The sequence below is a fragment of the Sprattus sprattus genome (genome assembly GCF_963457725.1).
Source record: "Sprattus sprattus genome assembly, chromosome: 15".
Lineage (NCBI taxonomy): Eukaryota > Metazoa > Chordata > Actinopteri > Clupeiformes > Clupeidae > Sprattus > Sprattus sprattus.
Window position 1 is genome coordinate 5,911,034 of NC_137913.1, and position 12,428 is coordinate 5,923,461.

Here is a 12,428-nt window from a genome sequence, read left to right on the forward strand (position 1 = left end):
ACATTTATACTGATGTATGCTGCCTGTGTGTCCTTCATTATATTTCTGAGATAAGAAAAAAAATACAGCAGAGAAAGTACATAAAATAATCTAGTTAGCAATCATTTTTTAATGCAGTTTTAGCATTTTTAAGATGACAAAAATATTTTGTAAGCTATACACATTATGCATATGAACGCTTATAGATCAACACACGTTATTTCCCAGAATGCCTTAAGGTGCATCTGATTGATAATAGTTGTTTATGACACCATAACCCCCTAAAAAAAAAAATTGAAAACGGTTATTATTAGCTATCCCACAGCACCCTCTGGCCCTGGGTGATGATACAGACGTATCAGAAAGACGCAGATAACGCAGACAAGTCCGAAATACAAATGTAATGACACGATATGTATGTATTCATTCATTGAAATATTAAAGCGCACTGTTTTTTGATGTTGATCTGCCAAAAAACAGTGGTAGAGATTTGGTAGTCTGGATGTAGAGGGGCTGCCAATGCCAAAACTTGCTTTTGAGGGACATTTGACACTAAAAAAGAACATACCATATCTAAAAATGTAAGTGGACAACGAGGGTAAATATAATGATACTAGATTAACATACTTGCGTACCACAAGCCTCCTATCACTGACATTTTTGCTCTGTGGTTAGCTACCAAAAATATATTTATCACCAGGCAGGGGCGGATCCTAGCGAAAGCCAGACCGATTTGAAACGATACACGTGTGAAATAAACGTAATGAACCACTTCACGTAATTATAGATACATTTTGATTGTGTACATTATATTTTTATTCATAATAAATACATAAATGCTGCCGAAGTCAAACAGAAACTAGATACACGTCCTTGAGATTGCTGAGTGTTACTAGATTCAATACAGCTCCCCCGCACCCTGCACACTTTCAACTTTTATTGAATCATTATCTCCTGACCTTGTTTACTATCATATGACTTCAAATATCCACTAGATGGCGAAATTCCTGCTGCAAGCCAAGCGTCACTACAATTTCCTTTGGATTTCTGTTTCGGATATTCAGTTTTTGTAAAGAGGCCGAAATCTGCTGTCTGGAAGTGTATTCAGTTCATGAATGGTGGGAAAGGCAAGGCCATATTCTCTACATGTCCGTGGTTGAAAATAACGTTATCCTTAACTAACTCAAAGGCCTGATCGTTATGAATGACAGGAGGGTGTTTGCACGAACACGCCCACCCAACCAGGAAGTTGTTTCAAAGATGCACAGTGATTTCAGGCGACACGAAACTACGTGAAAACCTGTGAGGCGTTACACAGCACAAACAAAGAATGGCAGAAGCGGCTCCAAGTAACCACGAACTTATTACATGTTCGATTTGTTTGGATCTTCTTAGGGATCCAGTAACTACTTATTGTGGACACACTTACTGTATGGGCTGCATTACGAGCTGCTGGGATCAGGAAGATCAGAAAGGAGTCTACAGCTGCCCCCAGTGCAGACAGACGTTCACCCCAAGACCTGTTTTAAGCAAAAATCATATGTTTGCTGAGCTGGTGGAACAGATCAAGAAGACAAGAATCCAAGCCGCTGCTCCTGTTCCATGTACTGCTGGACCTGGAGATGTGGAGTGTGACGTCTGCACTGGGAGAAAACTCAAAGCTGTGAAGTCCTGTCTGGAATGTCTGGTGTCATACTGTGAAACTCACTACAAACTTCACAATGAAGTTAATCCTGGACGAAAACACAAGGTGGTTGATGCGACAGGCCAGCTACAGGAGAGGATCTGCACCCAACATGAGAAGCCTCTGGAGATATTTTGTCGTACGGATCTAAGTTGTGTATGTTTGCTCTGTCTGGTGGATGAACACAAAGGCCATGACACCGTGTCAGCCTCTGCAGGGAGGAGAGAGAAACAGGTAAGGACAGGAGTTATCTTGGTGATAGATTGGACATGGACATTTTGTAAAACTTTTCTTATTTTATAGTAATTTAAATTAAGATGGGCACATAGTGCAGTTAGGGAGTGCTGGACATTTTTAGCAACTCTAAAAGAGAAACTATCAATTAAATTATGATTTACTGCATGTATGGTTCACGGTTTTGCTCCCCAAAGACCAAACTTTCTTTTTTTCTGAAGCCTTCGTTTTGTGATTTTCTGAAGGCTATTCAGCAACACTACAGATCACCTCTCAGTCAGCGTCAGTAGCTTAAACAGCTTGTTCTTTCAGGAATGCTATCAGACAATAATAATATTATGATGCCACCATAACTGTTTGTTGTGGATGTGATGTATTCCTTCAACATAGACACACTTGGGGGAGACCCAGAATAAAATCCAGCAGAGAATTCAGGAGAGAGAGAAGGAGATGCAGGAGCTGAGGAAGGCTGTGGAGACTCTCAAGGTGAGTTCTGACCGGAGGAGAGGAGGTCAACAGCTGGCTGCTGGAGGAGCCATGTCAGGCTCAATCAGGGCTCTCCTCCAGACAGCCAGACAGGAGTCTGTAATGCTGAGCCACTTCCCAGTCCTCTGAGCCACACTGTGGGAACCAGGCTGTTGAGTGAGTGGGCTGCTTTAGATGGACCCTTTGTGTGTCTCCTAACAGAGCTCTGCACAGACAGCAGTGGAGGACAGTGAGAGGATCTTCACTGAGATGATCCGCTCCATTGAGAGAAGGTGCTCTGATATAAAAGAGCTGATCAGAGATCAGGAGAAGGCTGAGTTGAGTCGGGCTGAAGGACTCCTGAAGCGGCTGGAGCAGGAGATTGCTGAGCTGAAGAGGAGAGATGCTGAGCTGGAGCAGCTTTCACACACAGAGGATCACATCCATTTCCTCAAAGTAAGTGTTGATGATGGATTGTTAATGCAAAGAATGTTTGAAGGCACTGATTTACGTTGAATATAATCCTAGATGGAAATTTGAACACACACACACATGCACACATGCACCCACTAAAGGCAGGATCCCACTATCATGCATTTACATCATGTAAGGATAATGTGCAATACGTAGGTGAGGCTTTGCTTTAGTTTACGTTGTGAGGAGGGACACAGCTAACATCAGACTAACCTTTAGACAACGCATCTAAGCTGCCTAAAGCAGTCTAGTCCTTCAAATCATTTGGAAGTCATATCCAGATGCTGCACACACACATCAAAGGTGGATATCCAGGTTAGGCTTAGGCTGCACCCAGATACTCATAATGTTACAATAAGTTCGCATCTCATTCTCAAACATAAGAGGATAATACCTGTGTGCACTGTAATAGTTATGATTAACAAAAAAATATCCTGATCAACTGTATTTAAACGTACAACTTACTTATACGCGGATGCTTTATTTTGAGAATGTAGGTATTCTCTCTCACTCTATCTCTCCCTCTCTATCTCTGTCATCTATTCTTCTTCTCTCTCTTTTTCTCTCTATCTCTGTGTCTCTTCATTTAGACTTTCCAGTCAGTCAGTGAGCCACCTGACACTAAAGACTTATCCTGCATCTCTGTGAACCAAGGCCTTTCTTTTGAGGCTGTGAAGAAATCTGTCTCCTCACTAAAGACGCAGCTGGAGAATTTCTGCAAGGAGGAAGTCATGAAGATATCTGCATCAGGTTAATCACATTACTCACATATGTTGACATGTAATGACTTACTATACTTTCCCTCTGGATTGTGCTAATAAGCTAAATGTGATGGTGAACTTCAGGAACCTGAAGTATTGAGGTATTTCACGTCACATATTTGTAACAGATCATTTGTACGTCGGTGAAGCGATACTCTACAGGTGTCTCCATGTTAACTTGTCTTAAGAGGTTCTTGAAGGTTGAAGAAGCTGGAGACTCATAATGTCCCTCAACAAGAGAAGACAAATGTACTGCCATCATAAAAACAGAAGATTGATGCAATGTTGACATTAACACCAGTCAGTGTTGTTTCTAATATGATTCTTTCTCTCTCAATAGTGACTGAAGTCCAGGCTATTTTGCCTCCTGAACCTACAACCAGAGAAGATTTCCTACAATGTGAGTTTGACAAACACATTTTATACAGTTTACTTTATTCCAAATCACAAGGCAAATTTCAGTAGCAATCACATGGTCCTACATGTTTAAGCAATTCAACATTTCTTTATGGCTGTTATAGGTCCTGGGTAAAGGAAACAGTGTATTTTCCAGTGTCTTTTTAGTTTTTTCCTAAAATGGCGTAAACGAAAGTTCGGGAGGTGACGTAATGGTTTTGCCACACCCCTCTCACATCAATTACCCACACTTCATTAAAAACTCAGTTCTCCTCATCAGCACACACACACACACACACACACACACACACACACACACACACACACACACACACACACACACATACACACACACACTTAATTTAAACTCAGCTCTCCTCATCAGCACACACACACACACACACACACACAAACACACCCACACACCCAACATTATGCAAACATGTACAGAATCTCACACGACAACACAAATGCATGACAGTGTGGTTGGGGTGAGTAGGTGTAGGCTGAGGGATTCTACAAGTAGATCAGGTGGAGAGACTACAGCAGCAGCCCACAGCGGATATGGTCTAGGCTAGGAGAGGAAGAAAGAGACATTTGTATTTCTCTGTATTTCTCCCTCTCTATATTTCTCTGTCTCTCACACACACCCATACAACCAATCACACCTACGGACTTTCACATACAAAGACACTTTCACACTCCTATATACGAAGGACTCATATCACACAAAATGAATCAAATGAGATAAACACAAATACTTACACACACTCAACAATTACAATCACTCCTTCACACAAAGGACTCCTTTCAGACAAACACACACACACACCACACACACACACTCAGACATAACCATGCTCACTTTAACTTTTTTTAAACTTTTGAATACAGACACACACATGTACACCTGCACAAACATGTACAGAATCACACACACATAAACAAATCTCAGTTATATGTGAAACATTCCCTCACAGAAAAAATCACAGAAATAAATCTCATCCCCCACACGCAAAGTTTCATATAACACACACACACACACACACACACACACACACGCACACACCTAATACATATAAATACCTAAGTTTGTCGTGTCCTCTCCTCCATCAGACTCCTGTCACTTCACACTGGATCCAAACACAGCACACAGAGAACTCCATCTGTCTGAGGGGAACAGGAGGGTGGAGAGGAGAGCGGAGGTCCAGTCATATCCTGATCATCCAGAGAGATTTGATGAGCGGCATCAGGTGCTGTGTAGAGAGGGTGTGTCTGGACGCTGCTACTGGGAGATTGAGTGGAGTGGGGAGGATGCTGATATAGCAGTCTCATATAAAAGCATCAGCAGGAAAGGAAGGGGTAATGAGTGTCTGTTTGGATATAATGATCAGTCCTGGAGACTGGACCTCACCCCCAGCAGATCCCTTTTCTGGCACAATAATAAAAAGACTAAACTCCCTCTAGTGGCCAGCTCCAGAATAGGAGTGTATGTGGATCACATGACAGGAACTCTGGCCTTCTACAGCATCTCTGACACAATGACCCTCCTGCACAGAGTCCAGACCACATTCACTCACACACTCTACCCTGGGTTTTGGCTTTATCATTTTAGATCATCAGTGAAGCTGCTGTGACTGACACATCTAGATGCTGTTAGCACATACATCTCACACTTCACATCATATAACACATCATTCACATGTAAGGATCTAGCGGCTGGGCCTGAGAAACTTTGATTTTGGGGAAAACAACAGACTGAAGCCATTCCCACATCTCTAGACCCCAGCTATTACAATATCTGTACCTCTAGACCTCTGCTGTAACACATGCAGTATCACCACAGCAGACATAAGCCATTGTGTGTGAAAGGTTTTGATGAGCCCTGTGTTGCATAACCTCACTCTCCCAAGTGTTTAGTCCCTCTGTTATTGCATACATGTTCTGATATCTGGTTTTATATGACAACCACAATAGTATGTACCATGACAGTAAATCTTAATTAGACCATAATCATCCAACAATTGACCCTCAATAAAAATGTGTTCCTCTGTTTCTTTATTAATACCATTGTAATGAGACCAGTATGTTTTAAAATGTTTCTGGTTTAAAGTGGTGAATAAAGAGTTATAAACTGACATTCAATGTGGCCTAACGTACTCTTTTTCTTGATGTGTGTGTGTGTGATTTTTTTTTTTTTAAATGTATTGATATTCGTTTATCATCCCAATATCAATGAATAAATCAAATGCTTTGACGAAAAAAAATCTGTTATTTGTGGCAGCTGCAAGGCTGGAAAAAGCCAGTCCAACACTCTATTCATCCCAGATGACATGATTGGATGGACTACCAGCACTACCTGTGCACACTGCCTGTGAGAGGGGGTCGCTTTTTAATCAGCATGTGGCATCAGGAAGTACATGCCACTGGCATGAGGAGTGACATGCCAATGGCACCCACTAACAAGATGAACATGCCATTATTATGTTTGAGGAAAGGCTAATCTCGAAGCCTTCTCGAAAAATACACTGGTGTGCTGAACATGCAGCAGTTTTGCAAAAACATGTGTCATGTAAGGTCAAGCAGAGAGGCCTGTGTGCAGAGACCAGTGTCATGTAAGGTCAAGCAGAGAGGCCTGTGTGCAGAGACCAGTGTCATGTAAGGTCAAGCAGAGAGGCCTGTGTGTAGAGACAAGTGTCATGTAAGGTCAAGCAGAGAGGCCTGTGTGCAGAGACGAGTGTCATGTAAGGTCAAGCAGAGAGGCCTGTGTGCAGAGACCAGTGTCATGTAAGGTCAAGCAGAGAGGCCTGTGATTAGAGACCAGTGTCATGTAAGGTCAAGCAGAGAGGCCTGTGTGCAGAGACCAGTGTCATGTAAGGTCAAGCAGAGAGGCCTGTGTGCAGAGACGAGTGTCATGTAAGGTCAAGCAGAGAGGCCTGTTTTAAGAGACGAGTGTCATGTAAGGTCAAGCAGAGAGGCCTGTTTTTAGAGACGAGTGTCATGTAAGGTCAAGCAGAGAGGCCTGTTTTAAGAGACGAGTGTCATGTAAGGTCAAGCAGAGAGGCCTGTTTTTAGAGATGAGTGTCATGTAAGGTCAAGCAGAGAGGCCTGTGTGCAGAGACGAGTGTCATGTAAGGTCAAGCAGAGAGGCCTGTGTGCAGAGACGAGTGTCATGTAAGGTCAAGCAGAGAGGCCTGTTTTAAGAGACGAGTGTCATGTAAGGTCAAGCAGAGAGGCCTGTTTTTAGAGACGAGTGTCATGTAAGGTCAAGCAGAGAGGCCTGTTTTTAGAGACGAGTGTCATGTAAGGTCAAGCAGAGAGGCCTGTGTGCAGAGACGAGTGTCATGTAAGGTCAAGCAGAGAGGCCTGTTGTGTAGAGACTAGTGTCATGTAAGGTCAAGCAGAGAGGCCTGTTTTTAGAGACGAGTGTCATGTAAGGTCAAGCAGAGAGGCCTGTTTTTAGTGACGATTGTTGTTAGATAAATTATATTAAGACGTTTATATTGATGAGACAGAGACCAGCAATCAGAATTTAAAATAGTACTTTTATATCTTTTGCAAAAGAGGGAGATGTGTCACAACCAAATTGTATTGTAATTCTTTATACATAGGCCTACCCCAGTCCCTACTAAACCGCCTTCAGATGGCCCAAAATGCAGCTGCAAGACTGCTGACAGGCACTAAAAAACATGACCACATCACACCAGTTCTTGCCTCCTTGCATTGGCTTCCTGTTCATTTTAGAATTCAGTTCAAGGTTTTACTGATTGTTTTTAAAGCTCTTAATGGACAGGCCCCTAGTTACATTTCTGACCTTATCACTCCACACCAAGCCCCCAGGTCTCTCAGATCATCCGGCAATGCTCTCCTCCATGTGCCTCGGTGAAGGCTCAAGCGAAAAGGTGACAGAGCCTTTGCAGTTGCAGCGCCACGGCTGTGGAACCAATTGCCCCTGGACATTAAAAATGCTCCGTCCATCTTTGTTTTTAAGTCTAGGCTCAAAACTCACCTTTTCACTCTATCCTTCCCAGCTTCCTAACCCTCCGTCTGCTGCCCCATCTGTAACTATGAGTAAGGCCACACTAAGCCGATTTTCATACTTTCCGGAACGTATTCGGGTTTAGTCAATCGCTGCCAGACAAAGCTGTCCTGCGCTGTTCTACGGCCACACACACCCATTGAAACTGGTGAATATGCTGTAGTACATATGCAAGGCCTGTTGGTGGCGCTGTGAAGGGTGCTACCGGAAATGGAGAAGGAGACTCGTAGAAGAAGACGACAAGTTACAACTAGTTAAGTTGGTGCAGACAGTTCAGTTTGTCGCCAAGTAGTTGACCATACTGTGCCTTATACATTTCCTATGCTTAAATCATCATTGTTCGACCTGTATGTGATGCATTATGTGCATACCTAATGAAAGTAAGGGTTTTCATGAAGTTGCTACTGTGATAGATCGTGTGTATTAAATACCACATTTTGGGCTACCTTCTAGTGCTATTAGTAGTGATTAGCACGCTAAGCGGAGATTTAGCTATGTTCTGTTCTTATGTTGATACGCTGTAATAAAGATGTGTTCAATCCTGCTAAGATTTCGACTGGATGAGATATGAATGAGATCCATGTTGCCTAGTGTAATGTCCACTATTATATGTATCTGGTAATATTAGTTGTGTAATTCAGTGCAGTGTAAATTAGTCCCCATAAAGAAGACTGCTTTGGTAACTCAGTGAATAAAACGTGCCCTTCTTAGATCGTTGTTTGCCAGCCATAAACAGAACAGAAGACTTACATTTTTTTGTTTTTATTGCGATTGGGAAGATGTACGTGACTACTTGACAGCTTCCAGCGTTCACGTGGGATAATTACGTCATCAGATTCGCGGATTCAAACCCGATTTGCGGCCAGACAGGCCCTGATAGCAGGGTAGATTGCAACCTTCCCACTCTGGAGAGGGGATTCTAACCTTGACGGAAAGTAACGCTCCAAATGGCAGATTTATCTGGCCGGGAGGCCAGTTTGTCAAGTTATTTTCCGCAAAAGTATGAAAATCCGCTTAGTGTGGCCTGCCCTTTACTCTCACTCCTCTGCCCCTCTGATCACCACTCACTTCAATGTTGCCATAAATTGTTCTCCAAACTAGGAGCTAAAGTTTTGATTTCAAATTGCACAACAGCTTTGGAAATGGAAGTTTTGTCATTTGATTAGCAGTGTTTTCTGTTTGAACACAATGAGGTTTTGGCATTGATGAAGCATGCAAAGTAGAGAGGACGGTGCTTAGTGTTTTGAAGAAAATGTGGTTAACAATTGAAAACTGTGTCTAAAGCAGAGAATTGTGTGTTGTGGTTTGAAGAAAGTGCGGTTAACAATTGAAATCTGTGTTTAAAGCAGAGAATTGTGCTTAAAGTTTAGCAGAATTGGTTTAGGGAGTTGGAACTCGGGTTTAGTGTTCAGAGAAACAGAGGCATGTTTTGAAAAAATGTGTTTTAGGAACAGAGAAATACTGTAAGCATTTTGTATACAATTTTATGTCAATACAATCCAGTGTTTGGTGGAACAGGAGACTGAAATTGTAAATATGGTTTGTGAGAACAACGGTATTGCTGTTTTATGTTTGACTATGAAAAATGTAGGCCTACACTGATACATTTTACAAAAGGAGAAAAGGCTCAATGAGTCATTGTCATTCATATGGTGTGTTTCGATGATTGTGTTTTCAATTTTGCACTTCTGTGTGCTGTAAATGCTTGGTAGTGTGCAGCAAATGCTTAGTTGTGTGTACTAAATTAATGTATGTGTGTGTGTTTTGAAAATATGGATGTTTGTACCAAATGAAAACACGAGTTCCATTTTGTGAACAGTTAAGAGATTTGATAGCAAAGAGTCATCTTGCAAAGGGAGTGTCAGGTTTAGCATTTTGTGTGTGAGGTTTTCAGTTTTCTGTGTGCAGTTTTGAGAAAGCCGTTTTTGTTTTGAAAAACGGGTTTTAGCAACAGTGAAAAACTGTAATAATAAATAATAATGTTGTGGTTCCAACAGACCAATGAACACCCTGAGTCTAAGACAAATATGAACACAACAGGAGAGTCAGTATTCTTTATAAATGAGAATATGATGTGATTGAAAAATAAGCTTGTTGTGATGTTTATGAATGCCCTTCTCACTCAGTTTAATTGGCTGTAATGTGATGTTTTCTGTCTCAGTGTCTGAAGTCCAGACTGTCTTTCCTGAACCAGTGACCAGAGAGAAGTTCTTACAGTGTAAGTTGGACATAAAGACATGCAAGCCTTTCACACACATATACACACCTCGTGCACACACACACGCATATGCACACACAGGGATACACTCACATGCATAAAATCATGAACATAGTAGAAAACCCACATACAAATTCAACCCCCCCCCCCCCCCCCCCCAAACACAAACTGTCATTTACACTCATACACACACACACAAAGCCATAATCACTTTTGAAAGTTTAAATACAGACATTCACACATGTACACCTGCACAAACATGTACAGAATCACACACACATAAACTAATTTCACTTATATGTAAAACATTCCCTCACAGAAGAAATCACAGAAATAAATCTCATCCCCCACACGCAAAGATACAAATAAGAGCAACATTCACACGCACACACAACACACACACACCTAACACATATAAATACCTACGTTTGTCCTGTCTTCTCCTCCATCAGATTCCTGTCACTTCACACTGGATCCAAACACAGCAAACAGAAACCTCCATCTGTCAGGGGGGAACAGGAGGGTGGAAAGGAGAGCTGAGGCCCAGTCATATCCTGATCATCCAGAGAGATTTGATGGGTGGTATCAGGTGCTGTGTAGAGAGGGTGTGTCAGGACGCTGCTACTGGGAGGTTGAGTGGAGTGGGCGGGAGGTTAGTATATCAGTCTCATATAAAAGCATCAGCAGGAGAGGAAGGGGTGTTGAGTGTGGGTTTGGATGTAATGATCAGTCCTGGAGACTGTACCTCACCCCCAGCAGCTCCCTTTTCTCTCACAATAATAAACACACTAAACTCCCTCTAGTGGCCAGCTCCAGAATAGGAGTGTATGTGGATCACAGGGCTCTGGCCTTCTACAGCATCTCTGACGCAATGACCCTCCTGCACAGAGTCCAGACCACATTCACTCACAAACTCTACCCTGGGTTTTGGCTAGATTCTAGATCATCAGTGAAGCTGCTGTGACAGACATATCTAGATGCTGTTAGCACATACATCTCACACATCACATTATTTAACACATCACTCACACGTAAGGATCTAGCAGCTGGGCCTGAGAATCTTTGATCTTGGGACAACAACAGACTGAAGCCACTCTCTCATCTCTGGACCCCTGCTATTACAATATCTGTACCTCTAGACCTCTGCTGTAACACATGCAGTATCACCACAGCAGAAATAAGACATTGTGTGTGAAAGGTTTTGATGAGCTCTGTGTTGCATAACCTCACCCTCCCAAGTGTTTAGTCCCTCTGTTATTGCATACATGTTCTGATATCTGGTTTAATATGACAACCACAATATTATGTACCATGACAGTAAATCTTAATGAGACTAGTATGTAATAATAATAAACATAATCATGAGACCAGTATGTTTTAAAATGTTTCTGGTTTAAAGTGGTGAATAAAGAGTTATAAACTGACATTCAATGTGGCCTAATGTACTCTTTTTCTTGATGTGTGTGTGTGATTTTTTTTTTTTAATGTATTGAAAATAGTTAATCATCCCAATAGCAATGAATAAAGCAGAGAGGCCTGTTTGCAGAGACCAGTGTCATGTAAGGTCAAGCAGAGAGGCCTGTGTGCAGAGACCAGTGTCATGTAAGGTCAAGCAGAGAGGCCTGTGTGCAGAGACCAGTGTCATGTAAGGTCAGGCAGAGAGGCCTGTTTTCTAAAATCATGACAGTGCAGTTGTTACAGGTGCAGGCTGTCAGGTAGAGCCAAGTATTAATGAAAGGGTCTCTGCTTAGGGGATGAAGATTAGTCAAGGACAGATTGGACCAAAGCCGACTGGAGGGTCTCCTAGTTCGTCTTCTCTGATGAGTCCAATTTCACAGTAGGTGCAAGACTCTGTGGCTTGTAGGCCTCTCCAGGTCTCCGTCTAACCATCAGACGACCATGTGTTGGGCAAAGCTGAAAATTGGACTCATCAGAGAAGACGAACTAGGAGACCCTCCAGTCCGCTTTGGCTCAATCCTTATGGTCTTTTACAAACCTCAGCCAGGCAAAGTACAACGTTGTCCCGGAAGAAAAACTTGCTTCCTTTTGCTCTGACAATGTTCCCCAACTCTGAGAAGTGTTTTTTCCAGCAGGGCAATGCTCCATGCCACACAGACAGGCCAGTAAAGGTGTGGATGGAGTATCACCAGATCAGGACCCTGTCATGGCCAGCCCAAT

General features: G+C 42.4%; 2 protein-coding genes across 2 annotated transcripts; both read left to right on the forward strand.

Annotated features, from left to right (window-relative positions):
* Positions 1 to 1,309: 1,309 nt before the first annotated feature.
* On the forward strand, positions 1,310 to 5,630 carry LOC308376151 (tripartite motif-containing protein 16-like; the record flags this gene model as incomplete). Its single annotated transcript, XM_080852425.1, has 6 exons — positions 1,310 to 1,897; positions 2,288 to 2,383; positions 2,585 to 2,818; positions 3,427 to 3,586; positions 3,938 to 3,997; positions 5,110 to 5,630. 6 exons carry the CDS (start codon positions 1,310 to 1,312, stop codon positions 5,628 to 5,630), a joined length of 1,659 nt encoding a protein of 552 aa, XP_080708551.1.
* Positions 5,631 to 7,853: 2,223 nt separating this feature from the next.
* LOC308375775 (stonustoxin subunit beta-like) lies at positions 7,854 to 11,214 on the forward strand (the record flags this gene model as incomplete). Its single annotated transcript, XM_080851953.1, has 2 exons — positions 7,854 to 7,875; positions 10,703 to 11,214. The coding sequence occupies 2 exons, from the start codon at positions 7,854 to 7,856 to the stop codon at positions 11,212 to 11,214; spliced, it is 534 nt and encodes a 177-aa protein (XP_080708079.1).
* Positions 11,215 to 12,428: the final 1,214 nt, after the last annotated feature.